The following is a 27,853-nucleotide window of genomic DNA, read 5'->3' as shown; positions in this document are numbered from 1 at the left end:
ATACACTAGTATCACAGATATCTCCTGCTTACCTTTCTCTCCCAGAATAGCTCGCTGTCCCCATACACTAGTATCACAGATATCTCCTGCTTACCTTTCTCTCCCAGAATAGCTCGCTGTCCCCATACACTAGTATCACAGATATCTCCTGCTTACCTTTCTCTCCCAGAATGGCCCGCTGTCCCCATACACTAGTATCACAGATATCTCCTGCTTACCTTTCTCTGGTGGAATGGCCCGCTGTCCCCATACACTAGTATCACAGATATCTCCTGCTTAACTTTCTCTCCCAGAATGGCACGCTGTCCCCATACACTAGTATCACAGATATCTCCTGCTTACCTTTCTCTCCCAGAATGGCCCGCTGTCCCCATACACTAGTATCACAGATATCTCCTGCTTACCTTTCTCTCCCAGAATGGCACGCTGTCCCCATACACTAGTATCACAGATATCTCCTACTTACCTTTCTCTTCCAGAATGGCCCTCTGTCCCCATACACTAGCCTTTTTCTTTTGGCACATGTACATAGCCCTTGCTTCCAAATATTGCAATATGATGCAGCTCAGGCATCACTCTGTTCCACCGTTTGTGTTTAATTTTCTCTGTAGCCTTACTGAGTAAACCATTTGGTAGATAGCATGCTGCCTTGATTGCTTCACACCAATGTCATTTGTACGAAAAACTTCTCTGATCTAATAAAATATTCCCTTTCTAAAAGTTTTTGCAGCACCTTACATAAAGGGTAATCTAGTCTGACATTTATTCCAATGCATTCTGGGTTTGTTGTGCTGTACCACTAACTGAGACTAATCCAGGGATCAATCTCCCTTTAGCCTCTCCTCAAGTTGGTTCATCTACTGTTACTAGTCACTTGGTAGCTGTTTCTTTTTTTTTTATATTAGATTTAAAAGAAATGGTCTTCTTGTGCCGGAATCACTAGTTTTATTGTCCCAATTTACATCTGGATATTAACAGTGAGGAGAACCAAACTTTTCTATGCTGCCTTTTTAATTTGTAATGACTGAATTTCGGTACCATCGTTCATGCTACAGTGCCTATAATAAACCCCTATCAGCACCTTACACACATCTTTTCTCCATGTATATCTGCACATAACCTTCATAGATACCATCCCATGGGAAGGTATCAAACCTTTTTTCCTCTTTACTATCATTTAAATCCTTACAAAACATGCTAAATTCACTACCCAGTCATGACTTTCTTCCATCCAAGCCTCAGTTAATGTATATCCACTATATAATACTTCTCTTCCAACATCATCAATTCTAGTTCACTTATTTTAGTTTAAAAATGTTTAGCATTATTTCCCATTCATTTTATATTCTTACTGGCAACTTCAAGTTTATGCACCGTTTAAACACCTCCGTATGTCCTCTTCTAAACCCACCAAACCTCCCGTGATGAGGCCCTGCTCACTGTCTACTGAAACTGTTATCTTCACCCTCCATCCAGGACACAGCTGTCCAATGCTCCTCTCCCCCTGTATAGCTGCACCCTCCCACTAAGGTACAGCCAGCCCTCATCTGCACTTCTCAGCAATCTATCCTTAAAATCCGCTATATAACAAACTAGAACACTTGGGTGACTGCAAACTGTTTGGCATTCGTGGTCATAGCAACAGATTACTGTTAGTAGCAGATAAGTCAGGATACTGTCCAGATGTGTTGAAGTTACAGAAGATGTTAATTTTACAGAGTAAATATTACGAGCTGCTTCTTACTGCAGCTGTACATATCTCACCAACTGTCAGTATTTAAAAAGAATTATTCCAGCACCACAAACTCTGGAATTACTTATCATGTGAGTCTCATCTTGGTTCTCAGGTATGTAGATGGATGTGTTATTTCATCTCTTCAATATTTTCGGAACTTGACTGCGGGACCATACGCCATCTTGTGGCATTTCATCTCATCAATAGCTTTAATATACTTTTTTGCACATAGGTAGTCTTTGCATTTCCTTCCATTACTCTTGTTTGGGTTGTGTTGCTACTAATAGTTATTTCTAGTTAAACCTTGTAGATAGAGATGATGGCAAACCAACTCTTTTCTTTTGGCACATGTGCATAGCCCTTGCTTCCAAATATTGCAATATGCTGCAACTCAGGCATCACTCTGTTCTACCGTTTGTGTTCAGTTTTCTGTCTAGCCTTAAGGCTAACACACACTAGACACAAACGATATTGGGTGTACACACTGAAAGATATCTTTCAGTGAAGTCATCCTGCCACATCTATGAACAAGCAATTCTTGACAGTATCGTCAGATTGGCCTGCATGTACGGACGACAAAATGACATTGTTAACAACTCGCGGGTGCGCGCATCGATGGTCGTTCACTGCATACAAACTGTCCGATATATCGGTGAACTATATCATTATCATCCATATCGTTCATAAAAATCGTCTCGTGTGTATGCGGCTTTACTGAGTGAACCATTTGGGAGATCACATGCTGTCATGATTGCGACACACCAATATGTAATTTGATTGGGTTGCAGCCACAAACTTCTATCTATGGCAAATTTAAAATAGATAGACTTCCGTGCAGGGGGATAAATAAACTTGTTTAATCTCCAACTTCAGTGCACACCTTATATCAAATGATACACTTGTAAAGATAGTGCTACTGCACTCACCTATGGAAGGTGATACAGTATTCGTGCCTCAGTCTTCATGAATAGCCACCATTAATACCACATTATGATATTAATGGTCCTGATGTAACTCATTCCTTTCTATTGATTACTTTGCTTCTTCAGCTGACCAAGGGCCTGATTCAGCAAGAAACGCAGTTGCTTATACGCACACAATCCGCCGATTGCGTACTGCACATGCGTCCGCGTTGCAGTTAGCGTGCGCGAACACTTCACTGTGATTGGCTTGCGAACGCAGTGAGCACGCAGCGCCATTATACACAGGAAGTGATCATTCGGGGGGGTGACGGGGGGGGAGTGGTCAGTGAAGCGCTGGCGTGCCAGTGCGTTCAAACGCCGTTACAAGGACGTACATAATTAAGCCACTGCGATGGAAGATGCAGCTTGAGGTCTAGATACACACAGGAAGTTTAGCAATTTTAGAGTGAGGTCTGGCCAGCCACTATTGTGTGTATGGGTCCGATGGTTCTTGAAGTTACTGATTATTTCGCTATGTTGTCAAAGTATACGGATGTGAGTAAGGGGAAGTGGGCATACTTATGTTAGGCTGCGATCACAATGCGAATGCAAAAATTTACATATTCCCGCTGATATTAGCAACTGTGATGCGTGCGTATAAGCAGAATTGCGATCCGTAGGGAATCAGGCCCAAAATCTGTTGTAGCTAGCCAAACCCAGTAGTGCAGCATTTTGTTACCAGGCTTGATATAAAACATTGAATTGTTTAATGTTGTTGACTATAGCCCTTTTCCCAATCTTGTCTGATGCTGATTCTACTCTTGCTTGTGTTGATTTTATATGGTCAAGCAACAAGTGCAGTCACAAGTATTTCAGAGCTGTCAGGGAGATAACTAGGTAGCAACAGTTCTACATGGAAATCTTATTTCTTCTTCAGAACCACATAGGTGCTCCAGCATTTGTAAGGTCCATATGCACACTCTACACTCCTGCATATGCAGGCCCTTAATCAGCTTAGTGTGACATTTTTGGAAATTCAATTTATTTCAGTGATTCACTGTTTCCTACACTTTCTGTAGCTCCTTTAGCATTTATTTTGCAGGTTCTTATTCGGATACTGTAGGTTCACACGTTGATCATCATTAATCCTAAAGCAGATGGAAATTTGGGATTTTTAACACTTCTCAATCCAATCATCTGGCAGTGGAGTAGATCCTGGCATCTTGTGGACATTTCCACATATACTTTGCCGCATCTTCACTAAATTTCCATTATTGGTAGCTCTGGTTTATTAGATTAAACTCTGTCGAGGAAATCGGTATTTATCAAATACCGACGGCGGAAACCCCGACGGGACTAATTCCTGACTGGAGTTGGTAAGTAACCTAACCTCCCCTCTTCCCCCCCTAACCCTCCCTTGGTGGTGCCTAAGCCTAAACCCCCCAGTGCCTAACCCTAACCCCCCCCAGTGCCTAACCCTAACCTCATCCCTAGTACCTAACCCTAACCTCCCCATGTTAGTGCCTAAACCTATCCCCCCCTCCCCTAAACCTAACCCTCCTGGGGGGTGCCTAACCCTTGCCCCCCCCAAGTGGTGCCTATCCCTAACCCCCCCTTGCCCCCTAACCCTCCCGGGAGGTGCCTAAACCTAACCTCTCCCCCTCGCGGCTAGACGCTAAGACACCCGGCTTACCTTTGTTCAATATGCCGGTTGTCGGTATTTTGTAGTGGGGCTAATGATAGGCGTCAGGATTTCAACGCCTATCTTAGTCTCCTGTCGGGCTGTCAGTGACAGGATATCGGTGGACAGGATAGCGCCCGCTGGTATCCTGACTGCATCCCCTGTGGAGCAGTTATTTATCAAAATAATTTTAAGGGAAATCCCAAAAAAGAGCAAATCAGAAAATTTTCGAGGGGGATACGTGCAAAAATTAAATATCTCCAGGATGTAAGAATGGGGGTCCCTCCATTTTCATTGACAAATACAAATCCCATATTGGTACATTTCACTAAACTGTAAAATGTACCAAGCTACGCTTTCTGGAGTTTGGCCCTGATAGCCATCGTCATCTTACATTATACAAAACATTTTCAGAGGAGGGATTGGATGAATCCTTCACTAGTAATGTCCGCTAATCAGATTGCACATCCCCAGTAGCTGTTCCGAGGTCTGAACACAGAAGTTAAGTGAACACATAAGCCTTTTACACAAATGTAAAATTATATTCAATTATAAGCCATGTACAGGCGATGCCGGCGATGTGCCACTGTGACACTATTTACGGCAGCAGTTGTACCCCTCCCTACATTGTGCATTTTACCTCGCAGCCCCATAGTGCTGCACAGGAAACAATGTTAGTCTATCATATGTATGGGACTAGTGTGCTCTGCACATTTCCCGTACATTGCACCGGAATTTGCAATCTTGCATTGCCCCTTATGGAATTGATCCCAAAGTATGCTATACTATGCACCTCAGAACAAATGTACTTTTCAGTTTTCATATAGTTGCCAATAAATAGAGAAACTAGCTTAGTTTTGCACTTCAGATGTAGCCTCATTTAGAAGCACCAAACCGCAGCAGCAGATGACAACATTTAAATGTAATTATCCACATTTTTTTCTTTCCCTTGAAACTTTAAATACCTTTTTCAAAACAGATGTAAAATATACTTAAATCAAGTCCAAACAATGTCCGTGCATTAAACTATACAATTATCAGAACAACTGCACTTTTCAGACAGTTACCAATAGAATTGAAAACCTCACTTGGTTATTGCATTGCAGATTGAGGGGCCTATTTATCAAGCAGGGTTTTCATAAATAAATAGATACGTAATGTTTTAAATAAATGTTTAAATAAATGTATTTCCTCAACAAAAATATTTCCCAGAAAGTATTTAAGATGTGTGTGTGTATATATATATATATATATATATATATATATTATATATATATATATAACATGGTATTTGCAGGTCATACATAACCATTTAAGCTTGATATTCAGTACTCTCCATTTTTTATCACACATTTTTTATTGTTTCATTTTTTAAGAGATAATTTTAATACTAAATATGTTTATTCTTAAAAAAATATGTTTCTCTAGTATTTTAATGTCATATATGTTCTTATTCTATTTTGATGTGTTTAAATGATTATGTATGACCTGCAAATACCATTTCTTATATATATGCACACATCTTAAATACTCTTTCTGGAAAACCTTTTTGTTGAGGAAATACAATTAATTTAAAAAAATTTTATGGAACATTACGTATCTATTTCTCCAATATTACTTTGAGCTTTTGTACTGTATTAAAACCCTCATTTGGTACACACCGACGGACATCAAGGTTTTTTTTACAAGAAATAAATGTTCAAAATAAATGAGCACAATACTGCACTGGCTATAATCTGGTTTCCTGAAACACGTTGATCTGCACCATGGAAGTGCTCTCTATGTTTTTCTCCCTCTGACCATTTGAAGATATCCAGTGAAACCATCTGTGACATCATTGTTGCAATTGGCAACCACCATAGGACCACGGTGATTATTAGGTCCAACGCTACAAACTCACTGAAAAGGGTGAGTGCGATTCTTACATCGCTATTTCTTATTTGCTAATATTTACAGATTTACACTATATATATTTTTTCTCTCTTTATCCCATAAGGGGAATACCAAGATATCCATAGATCCTAAGGAAGCGTCAGAACCAACCCCTTTTTCTTTCTATCGTCTGTTTGAGGAGCTCTGTTGAAAAGCCCCTGCTGTTCATGGCTGCATATCCAATTGGATCTCTTTTTGGGCTCTATTTACTAGGGAATGCAGATTGTAGTACGATATTACCGACTGAATTCACATTGCAAATTCAGCCAATATCACAGGGATTTAATAAAACTCCCCTGCAGGGACATAGCTTGCAATAGAGCTCTGTCCCTATGAATCCCCTCCGCACACATATCAGTGATCAGTGCTCTGGTGATGTCCTCCGTGGCTCCAGTCAGCTGACATCCCATCCTGCACTGGGACCCGGTCAGGTGATGACCGGGCCCCAGTGCAAGATGGGCGAACAAGGCAGGACATCACCGGAGCCCCGATCATCGGTCCCTGGACTACCCTCCCTGGAGGTAAGTTTTTTTTTTTTACTAATTTTTTTTTCTTTTTTTTGGCAGCGATCAGCATGTGGCCTGTTTAGACCACACAGCTGATCACTGGGGCCGGCTGCGGGCTCTGCTCTGCCTGTTAGAACAGAGCAGGAGTCCAGTAACCGGGGAGGACCCTGGATAATTATCACAGGGCTTTCTCCTGTATTTTTTCACAATTCATTTTTAGTAACTCTGGTCGGATCACATTTCCCATTACAATTATGGGAAATGCGATCTGCTTACTAAAAATAAGTGATAATTAGGGCTTGGAGTAGAATTTTATGAATTCTACTCCAATTGCCCTTCAGTAACTTTAGGTGATACTAAAATATTGTGAAAAGGGTGTGAAAACACATCCCCAAATCACATACTACTTTTAAAGAGTTATAGCACAATCTGTAAACTCGGGCATCACCCGACACGTGGCTTTGTGATTATAGTCACATTGACTGTCAGGGGCCGTCTGTTATAATAAGGTAGGGAATAAAGTGTACTTCAGGAATAAAATGTACAGTATATGCAAATGACAGGATTATTTTTCTGCACTAGAGGAATGAATTGTGCTCAGCCCTTCCTGTGATATGGCTGGCCGTGGTGTCCCTGTGGTGCTGTCTCCTTACTTTTAATAAAGCCGGACAGAGAACTTTCCTCACTGGTGGCATCCGGCTTCTTTCTCAGGATGTTCTCCTCTGTTGCCGAATTCTGGCACAGAAAAATGAGTACAAGGGAGAGCCGCAAACAGACAAAAAGAGAGAGAGGGAAACACAGAGGGAACACAACACACAAATAATTAACAATGTTTTGCTTGTGCTGGAAGTATTGCAAAAGCTGTTTCAAAATAGATTAGTTTACTTTTTGGACAATTGTCTTCTGAAATGTAATAAGAAGAACCTATGATATAAGCTGAACCGCTTGTACGCATAATAGTATAAGCCGAGATAAATAAGCCAAGCTTATTTACTAATAAAATTGATGATTGGCAGATGGTTGGCCGATTGGGATTTGTTTTTGATTACCGGTAGTTCGTAGATAGGCCTCCGTGTAATACAGAGCTGGCGTTTGGTGGGGTCCCAATAGTTGACTGCCAGTTGGGGTTTCTTAGTGCTTGTCTACATGGTCAATCTTTTTTTATGTTATGGACAGTACTGAATGAAAAATATGAGTTCTTTCAGCAGGTTCTACAGGTTGCTAAGCATGCTCTAATACATGCTTTTTGGTGTTTTAAGAATCATTTTGTCTGCAGTACAACAGATGGGTAAATACATTTTTTTTAAATAAAAACATTTAAAACATGCAAATTTTATAACAATATATTAGTTGTGCTCTCTCGGAGTTGCTGGACAGTTTGTATTGTGCAGCATGGACAGTAATCCCCATTGTCCCTGCTTATTTCTGTACAATTCCCTATCACTATGTTCTTGTATTTACAGAATTAGAATCAATAGTAAACGATAGCTGAAGTGCTAGCACCTTGGTGTCTCCAATGCTACCAGGAGTTATTTAGGAGTGTTGTGTATGTTCACTTCATTTTACTTGCTGCAATATATCACCATCATTATTCACTACACATCACATACACATTACATACACAACAGATTATAATAATAAAAGTTATAATTTTTGTAAATGATCTTGAAAATAAAGCTGTTTGGTGGAATGGCATAGTAAGTCACGTCATTCTTACCTCATTTGTTGTCATGTTCCTTGGAAAGAAAAAATAAGGGATGGAGGTAACCACCAGACAACCAGACGCAATGAGGAGGCCTAGCCACCAGGCTCCTATCCATCGGGGGTCCCGTTGGCCAATTTCCACTTCCTCTAAAATGAGGAAAAAAAACAAAAACATTAATTCCCAATAAATCTATTGTATAAAAAAAAACTTTATAAAACAGCACAATTTTATAGCCTTGGCCCACTTTTCACAATTATCTACTAATATACTGTATGCTCTTTTAATTACCCATGGAAACACAAATGTGCCTAATTCCAGTACTTGATTATGTTTTTAAATCTTAACTCACCAGGGTTTATTCTTCCGATGTCAACGAACATTCCCAAGACCACTGAACCCAGGAGATAACCAAATGCTGGGCCAAACACAGACACAGCAAACAAAATGGCTGTAGACAGACAAGGTAAAAGGACTTAGGTCGAGTATAATTGAGTAAGATCATACTTCTTTATGTATTTTTAATTACCTACCAATGTACAAAGGTGAATTGTTTGGCTCTGCAAAATCGTCTATGTAGGAGATGCCAAAAGGCTGTATGGGGACAGTACCAATGCCAGCCAACAGCTGTCCCACAACCATTATTGCCCACATGCTGGTGGCTTCCGTGTTTGTTGTCTGAGGCGTGTGCTGACCATGTGACCTTGTGCAATGTGACGTCCTGTTTTCTGCTGTGCACAACTCATTATGAGATTTATTTCCTGCCCAGATAAAATCATAATGCAAATTAAAACAAAAATGTTGTTGCATTACTGTAATCATCAGCAAGTGTCACGCTTAGGCTGGGGATTTACTAAGCTGACAATTATCTCTACACCACCAGGACAGGTGAAGAAGTTGCCCACTGCATCTAATCAGTCAGCTTCTAGCTATCATTTTATAGAATGTACTAGATAAATGATAGCCTGAAGCAGATTGGATGTGATGGAGAAACTTCTTCACTTGTCCTCTTCAGAAAGTTTGATACGTCTCTTCCAATGTCAAAAGGATCGCACAATAAGACTAATGGCGCTTCATTAGCGAGGTTAAATTAGGATTAGCAAAGCTAGATTTTAGAAAACGTTGAACTGGATAGACTTGTGGCTTTTTTCTTACGTCACTGTGTAGAGTGCTTGGAAATATATTTACATGCCCCCCCTAGCAAGCCAATGTAAACCATTTATCATGCCAGGGTATTCTTTACAGTGAGGCCAAAACTGCCCCTGCAACTTCATTAGTGTATCTTAGGTAAAGATACTGGGATGGAGCTAATCTCCATTTTCTTTAATCTGATAAAAGTGTCTACACTGATTGAATGATAGTGAGAGACTCGTTGAATAACCTAATTTGAAAATGAATATCCTCTGGTGATATGAGTATTATATACTGGTGTTACTAATATTAATAGTATCATATACTGGTGGTAACAGAATCCTCTATTGGTGTTTTCAATATTATCTACGGGGTCTAAACAGTCCTATAAAACACTACGTAAACTAGTTTGCAATAGTAAGAATAATAATAGTAAATAAAGAGTTTCTAAAATTAAAAGGTTTAGTATGTTCAGTTTAACAGTCTTATAAAGGCAAACATACCATTTTCAATAGCCGTGTACTCATATTTCTCAGAAAGGAAGTGTGGTACTGTCAGTAGGAATGTCCCAAGGGCTAGCAACAGGCCACCAATACCAATGATACGAGGTCTGTGTACCCGACATCCGAAATAGCTGATAAAAATTATGAGCACGGCATTGCTGATCTAAAATACAAAGACAAGAAAAAGGTCAACAACTGTCTGAGTAATATGTGATGCTCAGACCAGCACAGGCAGAATCTGTGCTGGTCTGAGCAGAGAAAAGTTATACATCAGTCTGTATGAAGTTGTGGCTCTTATTGTACATTTCTACATTAATTAAAGCTTCTACCTACCTCATGAATGCTGGAGAGGAGACCAGAGGAGGAGCTGGACAGGCCGAACCGTTTCTCAATGCTGGTCAGACTGCTCTTGAAGTAAGCACTGTACAGAAGCTGGGAGAGCTGCAGGAGCGCATGGCACAGTACAAAGACCTGAGGATGAGAAGAGTGTGAGGCGTCATTTCTCTGTGGTCAGGATATTTCCCACTTGTTGCCAGATCCCATGGTCAGTACGGGAAAATGGGTATGTTGGCACTTGTAGTTCTACAGACGCAAGCAAGTTAATAGCTGCCACACACTAACCATACATACTACCCAACCTTTCATAACCTGTTCTAGATGCGGCTTTTGCAGAGGGCCTTATGGTGCAAACACATGGTCAGATAAAAAGGACGATATAAGCTATAACGATATCGTTTGATCATATATATAGTCCTTTTTAGTCCCCTAAAAAGACCATCGATGCACGGGCACGGATGGTCGATATCGACCATCACCCGTGCATGCAGGCCAACCTGGTTGATATCGACCAGGTTAGCCTGTTTACTATAGGGTCGTTATAGTAGTTTGGAGGTTGGTGCATGTGCTGGATGTTCGATATTGAACATCCAGAACATGCAGGACGATCAGACAACGATATCTGATTGTTGTCTGATCGTCCCGTGTGTACGGACCATTGTGCTGTTCATCCCATAGCATGCCTGACTGTGATAGCTGGTGCTTTTTTCTCTTTGGGGAGCACGTCTAACCCACTACTCCCACAATCTAACCCTAACCCACCTCTCCCGCAGCCTAACCCTCACCCGGGATGCTGCTGTTGGCATCCCGACCGTCAGGATCCTGGCTACATCCCCTCATGTCAGATAATAAATCCACCAAAATCAACCAGATCACTAATGGATTTTAGTAAATGTGTCTGTGAGACCACATATTTCTCCTGTTGTTTTGTAAGTATCGAATTCAAACTGCACATAGCAGGCCTCAGTTATCCTGCAAGAGATTTCATCCAATGTGGGCACATCTTAATTCTGAGCTTGTCACTTGGTGTTTAGCCCGAGCATCAAAGATCATACTGTGTGTGGATGGCTTTAGCGATAGGCGACAATGCTAGATCCAGCAGAAGTCCTGAGAATGCTGTGAGCTTTTCAAGGTCATCATGTTTTGCTAATGCTAGGGCAGATAATCAATCAGAAAGACAAAAAAGTAATTCATTGCTGCCTGTTGAGGATATCACACACACACAGATATGATCACCGTTTGCCTATTACTAGACGTTTAAATGTAATTTAGCATATTTTAGACATGCTGCTCCAAAGTACAGTAAGAAAAATCCTTGTCCCTAAAATCAAATGTTGCAGATAATAGATCCCAGAACTTTGTATCTTCTGAAACTGATCTTCATATAGTTTCATAAAAAACTAAAGTCATATTGAAGGATGAAGGACATTTACTGAAACTGCAGAGGTTACAAAGTGTGTTTGGTGAGCAGTTATGTTTATTAGAGTGGTGTACTGAAAGCAGTGCGCGGGGAGGACTATAAATTCTCCAGCCATCCTGGTGTATAAGGAAGTAAGTCAGGAAGGCAGCGAGCTGCGGAGACCTGTTTCCCTGTCACATCAGGGGGTGTTTGATGTCACTTATACAGCTCCGGACACGGATGTTTTATCTATTCTGGGGTCTGTAGGAGATCTCAGGGAGCAGGAGTGAAATCACAAGCAAATTACAATAAGGCAGGAGCGGAGTAGCATCAGGAAAAATATAGGAAATGCAGTTTCAGATAGAAAGAGTCTGTGTCTCAAGATAACAGCCATTGACCCAGTCAGTGTCCATTTATGATTTGCTGTGACAGTGATTGTTTTCACTAGGAGTGTGGGACATTATACTTAGGTCAGTACCCAGTGCATTACTCAGGTATTTTGAATTACATATGTGACCAGTTAATTTACTCATTTAATGATTGCAAAACATCTGCTCCTGAAGAGAGCCTATGCTTTCCTCAACATGCACTTTGAAGATCCATTTCAGCTCTTATCCACGGGTCTGAAAGCCCATACTGGACTATGCTATGTATGCACCAGCACCTACTCAAAATAGCTAAGCAAAGTGGAATCCTCGAGCAGATGGACTGGCATCACAGGCTCCCCCCACATTACTGCAATGTGGTCTGGAGATGGAGTATTAAACCCATAGCTGAGAGCATTCTCACTTTCTGATTGGCTACAGGTTGTTCTATCTCCACCCACTTCAGAGCAGGGAACACATGGACGTACAGGAAGTGAAGAAGACTCCTCTACTCAGACCAAGGTTAATTGTATTTTAAAATTGTTCACAGAGCTATAATCAAAGTGATCCACCTTTGGAAAGCCACATATTTCAAGAAAACCACAGTATTCATCTGACCCCAACCTGACCAGTTATATTAATAATTAAAAATATGGATATAAATCAAAAAGGAAATAAATATGCATAATTCACATATACATTTGGTTATACACTAATATTATGTTTGAGAACTTGTTCAAATTGGCAAGAAGCAAAAATATTACAATAAACACTGGTAATGTCTTGGCACAGAGGAAGTTATGAAAGGGCCTCACTTATTGATGCCTGTCTCTGGAGCCTAGTGTCATTATACTGGGTACACACAGTTGCCATAACATGCACATTCAGTTATGTTCTCACTTCTGGGAACTAATTGCATTGTTGGTGTGCAGGCGATTATAATTATTATACTAATAGATGATTGTCCAGAGAACAAAATGTGTATATAGGATATAAAAGAACCTGCTTGGTGTGTGTTGTATAGACAGGGACTGGCAAATGAATAATAGAATTCCGGAACCACTTTAATATAGGATTCACACTAAGAAGCCAAGGTAAAGATTCACCCATTGAGAGCTATAGGAGTGACTGCCAAAAGAGGCATTAGTGTTATATTTTTGAATGGTGTGGCTACTTGGCTCCAGGTCTTGTCCAGCTCTCTCTATATAGAAGTAATTGTGTTACGTGAGAAGTGAGTGTAGAGATACATTAATATCCAGCCTGAGAGTACAAACTGAAGAACAGAGAATGTAATCTGTTTTTACACTGCAGTCTTATATATATCATTTATTTATAAGGAATCAAAAACTCAGCAGCAACTCAGAAAACGAATTTTACATAAAACAGAATAAGCAACTGCAAGGTCTGACAAAAAGTTGTAGCTGTGCTATAGCTTGTAAGCTTGCAAGCAGGGCCCTCTTCCCTCTATGTCTGTCTGTTATTACCCAGTCTTCTTTTATTACTGTTTGTTCCCAATTTTAAAGCGCAACGGAATATAGCGGCACTATATAAGTAACTTATAATAAATAAATGTGTGAAAGAGGTAAGAGAAGGCCGTGGTAAGCGGGAGTCAGAGCTGATAATCAGAGAGGAGCTGAGAGACAGAGAGGAAAGTGATCTGGAAGAAGTGCGTTAGATGTAAGCTTTGTGAGCACAAAGGAGCTGGAAGGGAATGGAGTCAGAGGGACAGGTTGAGCAAGAGAGTAGTGCAAAGACCTCAGTAATAGGAGAGACAGAAATGTGGATGGATAGCAGAATGGAAGAGATGGTGGGTATGGTGTAGATTGATTCTTTGTCCTTTGAAGTAATGTAGGCAGTGGAGTTATAAGTGGCTGTACAGGAGCGGATGGAAGGTCTGTGTGATGAGCCAGGGTTGTGTTTGGATTGCTAGGGACAATGGGAGGTAGTTGGAGCTGCCTGGTGATGGATTGTCACCTGTGTGTACCACTGTATATAGATTGTCTGCTCAGTCACTACAGAGAGTGTACATTCTAGAAGTGCACTGAGTTATGCAAGAAATGTAACAGTTCACATTGTACAAAAGTGTAAATGTCATAGGAAAGTCCAGCCTTCCACCACGCTACACCCACCTCTCCCCTTAAATAAAACCAGTCAGTCGCTTGCAGCGACTATTTATACGCAGTGTGATTGACAGGCACAAGGAATGTAGGCGAGTCTCAGCTGTTTCAGGGGTCTGCGACTGTTATCCTGTATGCAAAGAATATGATTCCGGCATCTCAGTTCCCTCGGCCATTCTGCGGGACCATAGACTCACTCAGGATTGCAACAATCAAATTATCTGCGATCAGTGCTGCGTCTTTCTACACAGATGCTGCAAAATTTTATGTAGACACTTTGCAATTTGCAAAGCCGCAGGTGGGCATCTCAATACATTGCCCGATGGCTGTGTCGACATTTGTATATTTGCGCATCACAGCTGTGTATAAGGAGGCATCGGCGGCATTAGCGTATCTTTGGGAAATTCAAATGGGCTGATTGGCACCTCTCAGTGTGATCCCAGAGGGGTAGGTACCTTATTATTCTCTTGTAATATCTATATGAAGGTAAATGAGTTATTTATATATATATATATATATATATATATATAGGCATTGATACAGCAACAGTAATTCAGCTGGTAAAACTATGCACATCAACCCAACTATGGCTGTTCACATACCTACCTGGTCTACAGACCATATATGCATCAGTACTACCAATAGATGTGTGTGTATATACACACACACACAGACACAAATATCCTGATGACTGCAATGCTGTCTTATGCTGGGCATACACTATACAATTATCTGTCAGACTACTCTCCAATATGGCTGGTTGGACTAAAAACCTGGTAATGTATGGGAGCAAATGACATTCAACCATTTGGTCCAAACACTGGAAAACAGACAAAAATTATTGTTCAAATTGGTTAAATTCGTGTGTTTTAAGTTTAACCAATTGTCTGAACAACCATTTTGGTCTGTTTTCCAGTGTTTGGGAGCAAATGGTTGAATGTCATTTGCTCCCATTCCAACCAGCCAGATTGGACAGATATCTGACAGATAATTGTATAGTGTATGCCCAGCATTAGTCTTATTCTGAGAGTGTCATGTGAGATACAATAATACAATTCCTTTTTCACACTGTAGTGTGTAGTATAGATCATACTTGCAGACAATCAGCTCCCTCCTCCGGGAGGGAGCTGATTGTCTGCTAGCAGCGGGGGGCGTGCCCGGTCATTGATGTCACATTGGGGGCGAGGCCGCACGATCGCGTCATCGTGGCCCCGCCCCCCTCTTGACAATGCCGTATTTTCGGCATTGTGAAGCAGGGGCGGCGCCACGATGATGCAATTCAGCGCTAATCATGTCACCCCCCCCCGCTGCGGGGGTATCTAGTTTATTCTGGGGGGAGGTCGGAAGGGTTGCTGGCTGCTTTGAGGGGGCCGGGAGCGGCACCCGATAATCGGGAGGCTCCCGGCCAAATCGGGAGGGTAGGCAAGCCTGGTATAGATACAGCTGTGTGCAGTGCAGAAACATCGTGTTGATCTCTCCAACTCCCAAGAGAGACAGAGAAGCAGTGCGGAACCCAGTGTGATTACTTGAATTTCGCCATCATATTGGGGATGACCATCGCCCATCGATGATTCATGGCCAATGTTGAATACTTTTACCATCAATGGTGGAGCACCAGATGATTTTCCGCCATCAATGGTAGCCTTGGGCCCGATGTGATTTGCCGTTTAGAGAATGCTGCTGCTGCTGCACAGAGTTGCTAGGTTGTCAGCCAGCAGTTGACAACCATCGATGAAGGCCACACAGATGGTCATTCCTAACTTCATATAACACCCATCGTGGTGTGATGAAGCACTTTGCATCAGCAAGCTGTAGTGAGTGAGGTAATAATGATATGTCATATAAGTCTTACTCACTCCCAACTCCAGAGCAATAATAATAGAGCAACTCTAGAAATACAAATGTGTCTTTGAATTTCACAAAAGCATGTTCCAAAATAGACTGAAATCTATAAAAAGATATAGAATCGTAGGGTAAAATGGCAAACCACAGGAGAACATTGTTTTCCTACACAATCCCTGCAACACAGAACTAATCTGGCAGAACAATCAGATCACATGTAGCCAATCAGACCCGGTCCCCCAGTCATGCTCCCGCTACACAGCAGCTGGCAGACAATCCGTCCTGCAAAGCTGGCGAGAGACTTCCCTAGTGTACAGCTTGTCCAAGTCATAGACTCACTGAGCAAACAAATCTAAGGAAAACAGTGTCCATTGAACAAAATGTTCAGTCAGGACACTACTATTTACCCCCACCCCATTCCCCAAGCTTTTTAGTTGAATGAACTCTAAGCATGAAAATGTTTAACTAATGGGCATTCAAGTTCAGCTGTGTTTATGGTTACTTGTCAGTTTCAGCTTAGAGACAGTTGTAGTACAGAGAAAGTCTGCAGATTGAAGCTGTGTAGCTGTAGTGGAACTACAATTCCCATTTCCCAGTATGCACTTACCTGTCCCACACAAAGATACTGTACTTGTTATAGATGTTGATGCATGCTGGATATGCCCACTTCACTTCTAGTGTGTACTGCCAGGTTACAATTATGCTGTGTGGGAGGGGTTTGGTACGGGATCCCAGCTGTGAGGATGCCAGCGGTCATAATACTGACAGCGGTATCCCGACAGTCAGAATCCCGACAGATTTTTGTAAGTATACAAACCCTTACCCTAAGCCTCCCCCTAACCCACCTTTCCGCCAGCCTCACCCTTACCCTTCCCACCACCAGGGCCTAACCCTACCGCAATTTAACCACAACCCTCCCCCTAGTGCCTAACTCTAACACTCACCACCGGGATGTCAGCAGTCGGGAGCCGGGATTCAGACTGCTGTCGGAATTCTGACCACCGGCTTCCTGACCATGAGGATATCGACTACATCCCTGTGGGTGCCCCAGGGTAAATTATTACCCATCACTTTAGTCATAATCCCAATTATATGTAGATCCTAATTTACAGGGAGTCAGGATCAGCGGCAACCCTTTTCCGTGGCCACTGCCACAAATAAGTATTTGTTTTCAGCTTCCAAATGATTAGAGAAGCCAAAAAGGGATTGAGGACCTCATTCAGAGGCGGTCGTTAGATGCAAGCGGTCGCTCTGAATGAGGGCGGCCGCTTGCATCTTGTAGTGCCGCCTCTTGGTCGATCGCTAAGTTGTGCGTTACCACCCACAGCTCTAGCAACCGGCCAGGGTGATGGTCGCGATGGTCAAGACCATCGCGACCATCGGGGCTTGCGACGAGACCCTAAGGTTGGCTCTCGGCACTCGCAAGCCCCAGGGAGCTTCCTGCTCTGATCGAGCAGGAAGCTCCCCACTGACATCACTGCTGATGTCAGTAGGGCTGCCCCCAAACGGCAAACGTTCATTCGGGAACGCCTCCGTTTGGCCGGCCACGCCTCCTGCCCGCCTCCTAAATGGGGCGAGCTGTCACTCACCACCGACAGCTCGCCCCCTTTGGTGCGAGACCCTTAGCGACGGAGCACCCATCGCTAGCCAGGTCTCGCGCATGCGCACGTCGGAGCCAGCTCCGACATGCGCATGCCCAGTGGAGGAACATCGACCCGGTTGCGAGCACTCAGCGCTTGTGACCAGGTCTGAATGACCCCCTGAGTGTTAAATAGTGATTACCAAATCTCAGTGTGATTCTCAATTCAGACATGGAAGTTTAATGTATTCAGATGGATTACTCAGATCAGTATATCATTCTGAGTATGTGCCACTGCATGGCATGTTGGAGAGTAATGTCTATAAGCGCAGGGGAGTGGAGTTATTTGTAGGGGGGGTTTAATTGAGGATGTTAATATGTGTGCGCCCCTATCCAGTGGTAGATCTGTAATGATTGATTACATGACCTTTATTAGCTCTAAATATATATCTGGGAGATTGTTTTGTCCTACACATTTAGGGCCTGATTCACTACGGATCACAGCTGCGATTACAATAGTGATTACGCACGCAGTTCAACTGCAATAAATTACTAATCCACTATACCTTACACACATCCGTAAGGACTGCGAAACCATCGGTAACATCGACTACCATCGTAGCCTCACGTACACTTGCATAAGCTCTGACCTTACTCAGGTATTGCCACCTTCATTGCACACTATGAGTACACTCCCATGAACGGCACTTCCTGTCAATCACTCTGTGATGGGGCTGCGTAGTCTCTGCAATCGCAGTCCCAATCGCAGTGGCCAGTTTGCACTTGCGTGCATAATCGCAGTTGCGATCGGCAGTGAATCAGGCCCTTAGACCATAGGCCACACTTGGGGGATGTAGGAATGGATCTAAATAAGTATAAAATGTCAGGTAAGATCATCACTACATCTGTGGCTGTCTTCTGCAGCCGGGATATAACAAAAGATCACCATAGTTGCAATAAGATTTTTACTTCCTTTAACAGAGAGGGGAAGTTAAGGTCAAATAGCACTATCAAAAGATTTCCAGCAAAGCCGGTATGAAGAGTTTTGCAATCAGTTCTTTCCAATTCAAGGAATTGTCCCTGGCATCAATTGCTCGATATTTGGTTAGCAGATTTTCCAGGAACGATTCCCTTGTGGGGAATTATTTGCACATGTTATTCACAGTATTCAGCAGCTGTCAAGTATTCTTCATCATTTCATTTAAAGGAGGTTTCAGGGCAAATCACATTTTTACTTGAGCTTTTAAAACAGCAATAAAGTGGAATACAGTGCAAAATACATATAAACAGGTTTTCCTGCATACTGCATTTATTTTTATGACAAAATGCCTTTATGAGCATGTTTTACAGAGTATTTCTTGTACAGGTGTAGGCTGGAGCCTCACGCATGATGCTTTTCTATACCAGTACTGCTGGTTGTGCTATCACGTGGATGACAAGTGTGCATGGTCAGTCACATGTTTACATTAATTTGCTATCTGTAAGTTAATGTAACACAACGAGAGTCATTTAGGAACCAGAAAATAATGCAACACAAATGCGTCTGTTTGTCTACCTAGCACATACATAGGTAAATGACCACACTCTGCTCTCAGGAACAGCCCAGCTGCAGATGTTTGAAAGAGTAAAAATGTCACTACAGAGTTCCGCGTACTATAACGTCAGGACAACCGTTCATTCATTTCAGTTTTTCCTCTTTTCTCCTAAAATACTACTCTGTTTTAAAAGAATCATGAGAGTGATGGGACATTGGGACTGTTTTATTGCAAGTGTCTAAAGTATTGTTCCCCAAACTCATTCCCCAGGGACCATTAACAGTGCATGTTTTCCAGGTCTCCTCAAAGAATCACAGGTGAAATAATTAGCACCACCTGTGCACCAACTAGTAAAAATGGAAACCATGCACTGTTAGTGCTCCCTGAAGAATGCGTTTGGGAAACACTGGTCTAAAGTACAGTATAAGTTTTCTTTACATTTTATTGGCAGCATTGTGTTTATAAATGCACATTTTCTGAGTAGGAAAATCGTAAATGATCTCATTGAAAAAATAAGCCACTTCCAAGAATATGTAATGGTCCTTTTCCAGGCTGGAAGGCTCTGTGGTACTCTCTAACTAGGGAAGACCCCACTCTCTCCCACTCTCCCCACTGCTCAAATCTAATTTAAATATCCCATCCCGCTACAATGTAATTGGTTTTTGCATGTGGGCTCAATACCATCCATAGAACTCCACCGAGTCGTAGTTGAGTAATGAAGGTCCCAGGCCTCCCAGCTCCTCCCTTCAGAAGGTGTTATATTTTGTATCCATACAGATGCTGATGTCACATAATGGCATTTATGGTGTGACTGAAACCACACTTCTTATTTAAAAATGACCTCTAACAAGTATAGAAATTCAGTACAATATAAAGCTTTCATTGGGTTGTAGTCTACTCCTCCTTTTCCACCCTCTATTGATTTGCTGAGCACCAATAAATACTGTGAATTATGTAACGCATTACTCTAAGGATGCTATTTACAAATTGGAAATAAATAAATTGGAAATAGATCTAAACAGTTGGCTGGTTACTGTCTCAGCACTGTGTCACAATGTTTCTTGAGCATTGATTATGGTGTGATTTGCCATCCTATTTACTATACTGCAGCAACACAAAATCTGCTATTGTCACAATTCAGTTATCAGATACTGGGGCTGGCTGCAGTAAGACACGTCTTGCTACTTCTGGGTTTCCAGTTCCACTTGGTAAAAAGTGATATTAAAAAAATATAAAATAAAAATAAAGTTTGTGTGTTTTTTTCAACTAATATTTCCATCTAATGCCATATTGACGATAATAAAAGTGGAAAATGTATCAACATAATCTTTGTTTAATAGGCCTCACCGTTCTTTGCGTGGAGCTTGCTACGACCGTATCCTTATTATCCCCATCAAAAACACATGCTATCCCCAGACTGTGGGCCTTTCTTCCTTTGATAAATAGACCTGTTGATGTTCAGACTTTGCTATTTATTTTTATTTTATTATTTTATTAGGTTTTATTACTGAAGTAAAGCAGTAGTGCACTCACCAAGCTTTCAGTCCTGCAGATGTAGATAATAATCAGTCCTCACCAACATGACATAAGTGGGTACACACCTAAGGGATATATCAGCAGATGATGTTCGTTCATACACACTGAACAACCATCATCTGCATGCTGCAGCGTGTCCCGGCGGCCGGGGGGCGGGTCAGGTACGAGTCCCGGCCCCCTCCTGGTATCTGCCGCTGTGTGCGTACGAGCGGTCTGCAGACATATCTGTCCATGGGCTGTGCAGCGCAGCCAATGCGATATGTCTGTGTACGACGCCGTTCATAGACATATCGCGGGTACACACTGGCCGACGTGCAGCAGATATACTGGCCGATCAACTGATCGGCCAGTATATCTGTCAGTGTGTACCCAGCATTCCTCTGACAGATTAGTGTGATAGAAAAGGCAAAACGCATTGTTTTATTTAGAATGATCATATAACTATTGGTTGTTTTTTATTAGTGGGCTGTATGTGTCATTTACTAACCATATCATGATGTCATTTTAGTACTATAAGTACATGGAGCCCAAAGGCATCTGAATCAGTCAATAGTTAATTTCCTGATACTATAGTAGCTGTCCAGGATAATATAATCTCAAAGTGAGCGAGTGTCACTGAGACCTATCTGAGCCATTAGTTCACTTAGGGGCTGAATGTGAGTTGCATGAAAAGTGTCTGTCATAGTGGAAGCTTGATGTGCTACCTGTCTATGTAATCCATAGGTCTAATGCAGGGATTTGTGCTCATGCAAATGAGAAACTGTGTTGCCCCATTAAATTTTACGCCTACTGCCGCAACCGTCATCATTAGTATCGGCACTTACCCCAGCCCCATGCGAGGTGCTAAGAGATCCATCAGAAACCGGCTTCCATACCCCGTACGCAGGACTCAGAATCGCACTGCACTTTTCATACACACCCATGACACTCCCAGAAGTCAGGGCTGTTCTGTGTTTTTGCATTGTTGTCGCCCAGTTGCCACCCGAACCGCCACATTTCATGGAAAGACAGATCCGGCCAAGTTATGTCTGACTGATTAGGATGAACATACGCAAAGATGTGTCAATTTGCATTTGCGCAAGCGCTGTGTGTAACAACTTGCTGTTTGTGCCCACGCATAGAGATCCTTCCAACTTGGCATCAGGCCCTTAGTCCAGAGAGATCCATGCTTTTTCTGCCACTGTGGTCAGTTGTTTATCATTCTTAGGGCCATATTCAATTAGAGGCAAAAAGTCAGAGGTCGGACTTTTCGCCATCATCGCCGTTTTTCCTGGGGATAAAGTATTGGGTGCGTGCCCGTGTATTCCCGTATTCAATTAGGAATCGGAGAAAACGGGACCTGGCGGAAAGGTAAGTATCGAAATGTCCTGTCACTTTTGGGGAAATCAGTCTGTCACCCCCCCCCAAAAAATGGTCTGACATGCGGGATTACTATGGGTACCCCCGAATTGTCTAGCCAAATGTATTTGGGCTTTTTAATCGGTGTCGGCAGGTGCTTTTATGCGTATTTGTAAAGGTGGTGAAGAATAGCATTTAGCAATTTTTTTTTTAAAAACAACTAGTCCCATCAAATTTGGGGTACATGAAAATGGGTGGAAGCATATTTTGAAGTTCCTAGTGAACTTTTCAAATTCTTCAAAAATCCACCTGCCGCAAACAACTGCATTCTAGAAAACACCTGCCGCATACTTGGGGATCCCCCTGAGTCTATTTCGCTAGTTTTTAAGTTTGTCCCCCAACTTTTTTTTTGCCGCCCCAAAACAAAAGCACTTTTTTGGGGGTGTCCTATGGTCCTATTTTAAAAAAAATTGACACAGATAATTTTTAGGGGACATTCCAAGGGCTGCAGGGTACTTTTTTAAAGTCTGCACCCCAAAACCTCAATTCTGCATTTTTTTTCGCCAGTCATTCTATGGTGAAAACTTATCCCCGTTTTTGACAAAGACTTTTCGCCCCTGCGAAAAGTCTTTGAAATTGAATATGGGGATAAGTGAAAATGGCAAAAATTACGGACTTTTCGCTCCTAATTGAATACAGCCCTTAGGGGGCAACAACTTCAGGTTCATCTTCACAGCCATAGAGGTGCATAGGAAGATCTGCTAAATTAGATGCTGTAATAAACAGTGTTGTGCACTGCTAATGGAATTGCCAATTAGAGACAGTGGAACTCAACAATATTTCGAGCCCTTTTGACCTAAATGCGACAGATTGACCGCGTACGGACAGATTGACCGCGTACGGACAGATTGACCGCGTACGTACTGCATATGCTATTTATTGCTGATCTTTGTTTAGGTCTCACTTGCACATTTTTTGTTTTGGTTGTAAGCTGCAACTGATTATGCTGGTGTTATATAAATAAATGTTAAGGACTAATAAATACTAATCAGCAAAGGCGAGGTGTAACTCCGCTAGAAATGTTAGAATATAATTAGCAGGAAGATATATTTACAGTACACATGAGAAAGGGAGGGATGTGCAATGTCTAATTCGCTCTCTTGTATAATAGAAGCTTAAAAAAAAAAGTTTGAGATTTGGAACACTGTATCAAACCTGTAACTGGTTTACTGTGGCATGGCCGGCAGCTAATGTTTTAGGAAGTTAAACAGATTAGGGAGTTCACAGTATGAGAACATATGCTTTGCGTAAACAGATCAAGATATCTTATAGGAAGCCGGAAAGTGTCTCATGCTATAGGAGAGGAACGCACAAAGCAGCCTGAGGAATAAAGAAGTAGAGCTTAGGTGGCCAGAGTCATGAGCTGTCAATAAGTTATCTATAAATAGAGTTATTAATTACTTTACTGTACATCTGTAGAAGAGCTTACATTTTTTAATTTTTTTTTAAAGTGTGGGTGAGTGCAAGATGCACAGAGGGGTACACCCACCGCCAGAGCTCTTTGCATATATAAGCCAAAGTCAAGTGAAAAGCTGGAGAATATTGGAACAATTTTTATGTATCATTCCAGTGAATGCCTAAATACTTAAATAACTTAATATGATTCATAGGAAGTAACAGACTTGTACAGTGGTTCCCAAACTTTTTTGAATCACGGCGCTTACCTGTCATTCATAGGTTCAAGTTGTGTGGTGTTGGACAGGTTTGCGCTTCTGTTTGTCCACATATTTACATTACATTGACCATAAAGAATTGTATTTGGTGCTGGACCACCAACCTGAGGCACCCTTGCAAGTGGGCGACGATCGGTGAAATCCAACATGTTGGATTTCACTGATTTGCCAATCACGATCAAAATATGATTGTGTTTTGCAAATTGGTGACTTTTGATTTGTAGAATTTCACCAATTCTCCGACGGATCAGTGACCATCGATGGCCTTTTCCGACTGGCGGATCACCGTATTCGATCGGATGATTGGGCAATCTGTCGCCTGGTGTCAGCTCTTTAATTGCAGGTTGAGTCAGGTAATGGTGAAGAGCAACAGCACCAGGTGACAGATTGGAGGGGAGAGGTCAGACTGCGGATCCTGCCATCATTTCAAATTAGAGCAAAAGGTGGTGTAGAATATACATTTGGAGGACATAATCAGGTGCACGCTATTGTAGCCGCGACTGCGGCTGTTGCCACAGCATGACTGCGTCTTCATGATAATGCGGCAGCCGATGGGTTTTGTACTGAGGCGCCCACTGGCTGTGGCACTAATCTGCTAATGTGCGTATTAAGAAGAAGAACCATCGAAGATTGCACGGGTCCTATGGAGGCACAAAATGTATGAACCTGGCCACCGGTGTCAGTGCAAATGTTTAGAAAAATCCTTAATAAAAAAGATTTGCAAACCGCTTCAGCCGCGTCTGGTCAGGCATCTGATCATCCACCCCACTGTTACCACCCAGAAATGCCTACTGAAGCTGCTTCTCTCTGTGTCCAAATTCACTCTGCATCTCTCGGTGCACGCATTGCACAGACTGAAAACATTGGTCGCTTGCGTGCGTTATCCACATTACGTGCATCTCTCAATCAGGCCCTTTGCCTCAATTACAGCTAGAAGAAAGTGTGTTTTTTTTCTGGGGGGGAGGGAAAGGGGGCAAGTCATTCACTTTACCAGGGTCACCCAAACTTCTATTTATGTCACTGCAACACTTACTGACCAGATGTACTACAAATACAGCTATACTGTATTAGTACAAAGAGAAGGTGCAATCTAATGTGTTAAATTTGATGAATCTCGCCTCAATACAGGCCCGGGGATGCTTGTAATACTATGAATTTAGTTTTCAATTTAAAATTATAATTTGTTTAAATTATGGTATTCCACTGGAAAATTTGTCTATCACTTTAAGTAAAACCTCTAACTTCTTTGTAGCTAACATTTTAGAACATGCTACTACCCTCTACATTAACCATGCTCACTGTCAAACCTTCATACACTATATTTACTGGAGTATTAATGGATTTGCAAACACATAAGAAGGAGACCAGCTAAAGCGTATTTACAGTAACTTCCAGTAGCTAGATAGAAGCAGTGATAATTTGCTGGCACGCATATCTCAGAATGGAAAATATTAAAATCCTTTTTCGGCTTTGTTGAATATATTGCTTATTTACCCAGTCCGGGAGAAGCACAAACCAGAGCAATGCAGACAAAACACATAGGTGTGATTAGCATTTTATACCTATTAGGGATCACATACCAATATAACATCTGCAGGCAGAGTTCATCTATATTAGTGCAGTATTCAGATGTAATTTGCTGTTATATCATTCAGACATTATCAGGCTAGTAAGCATGCTGTTAGTGCAATGCCTTGTTGAATATTGCTTTTTGTTTTCCATATTCTGTAGGGCATTATATCAGTGGTGCTTTCACTTGGAAGGATGGGGTCTCGGGGGAGATTGGGGGGCTTTCATCTATACTGCTAGAATCCTAGATATTTTATTGCTAAGGTTATACTGGCTGGCAGGGAAGGGGTTAATATTAAATATTAATTTTGACTAGAGAACCTCATTAATCCAGATTAAGAATAACCTGTCATCTACTATATTATTAAAAAAAAACAAAAAAACAACACCATGTACTGTATATGTGATAGGAGTGGCATTTATGTTATGTAAAGCCTAATACTTCCACTTTCATTTAGATGCATGCTAACTGATATATATTCCTGAAGGGATCCTGTATTTCTGGAATCTTAGTAGCAATCAAATTCTGCGCCATCTAGAATCCATCAGCCAAAATGACTCTTACATTATCCCAATGATCAGCAGAATAGGGTGGCAATGCACTATTGGAAATCAGTACATCACAAGGTGCTATGTCATTGCACCTGTGTGGTTCGGCAGCCAATGCCTTGCTTAATAGTTTCCGAATATGTCAGATTTAATTCCACATGTCACTTATTCATAGTGTTCAAAGCAAGTCTAATGACATTTTTCTCTAGCTTATTTCTTTATCCACATCTTAACAGATAAGGAAGTTACACTTAGCTTGCCTGGCGTGCCAGTTTGTCATTCCTCTAACTAGATATGATGTCACAGAAGCACCTACTTGTAAATACACAGGTGTGTAGCAAGACTTTGGTCACAAGTAGAACACCGAACCAAGAAACGCAGTCGGGAAGTTCCAACAGCCAAGTGTCATTAAGAGCCAGTGACTGTCACTAATGCACATTGTATTATCAGCTTTGTTAAAGTAAACAGATAATACTGTGATATTATGTAGGAGTGTACCCAGAGGATGTTTGCATTAGACAGCATTTACAATGTAGGTAGGGTGCCAAAGGAACAAGACTTGTGTTGGTTACATTTGCTGTGATTTGATACAAATGGTGAATGACCAGATTAATGAACAATTTGTCCAAATCACGTGAATTGTTTTGCTCGTGTTTTTTTTTTTTTTTTTAGCTTTGGAGCCAGGCACATCTCCCAGAATGCATTGCTCTGCCTGGTTTATCAATGACACCACAAGTGGTTGTGATGGACATCATCATTCAAACTATTTTTCCATCCTATCCGAATTTTAATCATATGTAATGATTTAGAAGCACGTACTTGGTATAACAGTCAGCAAGTTTTGTCAAAACTGACAAATTAATGAACCAGTAGTGACCAAACTGATCAACCAGTAGTCTATCTCATGGTGCCAGCTTATATTTATTAACATTTACCAATACAGCACCAGGATATTCCGTTGCGCTTTACAATTGGGAACAAAACTGTAATGAAACAAGACTGGGTAATAACAAACACATTTTTTAGTTAAAATAAAACAGTAGGTACAATATTTAATGAAACATTATACAGTCCTCCTATTGCAACTCATTACCGGTCTATTACAGAAAAGCATATGTCATAGATTCACTTCCACAAATTGCATATCTTAATAATCAAAGTGAGAAGTTTGAAAACCTCGAGATATTTTTATCCTGAGCACAAAAATAAAAAAAAAATCAGTTGACGAAATGCGTTGTATGAAATAAATACTAATTTCTATTTCTTCTTTAGTCCAATACAGAACTGTCTCCAAACATAAGTTGATTTAAAGTTACCTGTAGTATCTAATGCATAAAGTTATTGAAGCTTATACAGTATTGCTAACACAACAGCTAGGTGATGCAAGTCAAGCATCTTACCTTAATGTTGTTGAAGACTCCCTTGTAGCAGCCAGCTACAGACCTAGTTTGTGACTTGTTATCTCCGAGTTTCACTCCCATTGTAATACTGAAGAGTACAGATGAGATGCCTGAAAATCCTCCAGTGCCAGTCAGTAGCCTTGCCTAGGGAGAAAGAGCCTGAGAGATACAGTAGTACGCTCTCTACCAGCTAATGTCTGGGAGTCTAGTTCAGCTTCAGGGTCTTTCCTGCATTCTCCTTTCCTCTCAGGTGTCTGCAGAGGTTTAAGTGAAAGGGGAGGATTTATAACTTTTCCATTATGACAGATTCCTTCTCTCTCTCTCCACCCACTTTTCAAACAATTGGGAGAAGAGAGAAATGCTGGAACCGAGAGAGTGAAATCAAAACAATGAATGTCAAAAGGGAAAAAAAAAAAAAAACATTCTAGGGAGCAAAATACAAAGTCCTATCAACCTGAGGGAA

The 27,853-nt window shown here is 41.5% G+C and overlaps 1 protein-coding gene across 1 annotated transcript in view; it reads right to left on the bottom strand.

The window, feature by feature from the left end:
- Positions 1-27,630, bottom strand: part of SLCO2A1 (solute carrier organic anion transporter family member 2A1) — a 48,409-nt gene extending 20,779 nt beyond the window's left edge. The window contains exons 1-7 of the mRNA XM_088466655.1: positions 27,391-27,630; positions 10,426-10,563; positions 10,093-10,255; positions 8,992-9,219; positions 8,811-8,909; positions 8,474-8,607; positions 7,410-7,491 (exon numbers count right to left, since the gene is read on the bottom strand). Of these exons, the coding sequence (XP_088322781.1) occupies positions 7,410-7,491; positions 8,474-8,607; positions 8,811-8,909; positions 8,992-9,219; positions 10,093-10,255; positions 10,426-10,563; positions 27,391-27,471 (925 nt within the window). The 5' untranslated portion in view covers positions 27,472-27,630. The remainder of the gene's footprint in view (positions 1-7,409; positions 7,492-8,473; positions 8,608-8,810; positions 8,910-8,991; positions 9,220-10,092; positions 10,256-10,425; positions 10,564-27,390) is intronic.
- Between the last annotated feature and the right edge of the window lie 223 nt (positions 27,631-27,853).

The sequence above is a fragment of the Taudactylus pleione genome, unplaced genomic scaffold, assembly GCF_031769625.1.
Source record: "Taudactylus pleione unplaced genomic scaffold, aTauple2 ptg000066l, whole genome shotgun sequence".
Classification (NCBI taxonomy): domain Eukaryota; kingdom Metazoa; phylum Chordata; class Amphibia; order Anura; family Myobatrachidae; genus Taudactylus; species Taudactylus pleione.
Note: the sequence above shows the minus strand (reverse complement) of the source record. Positions and strands in the feature narration are given on the sequence as shown.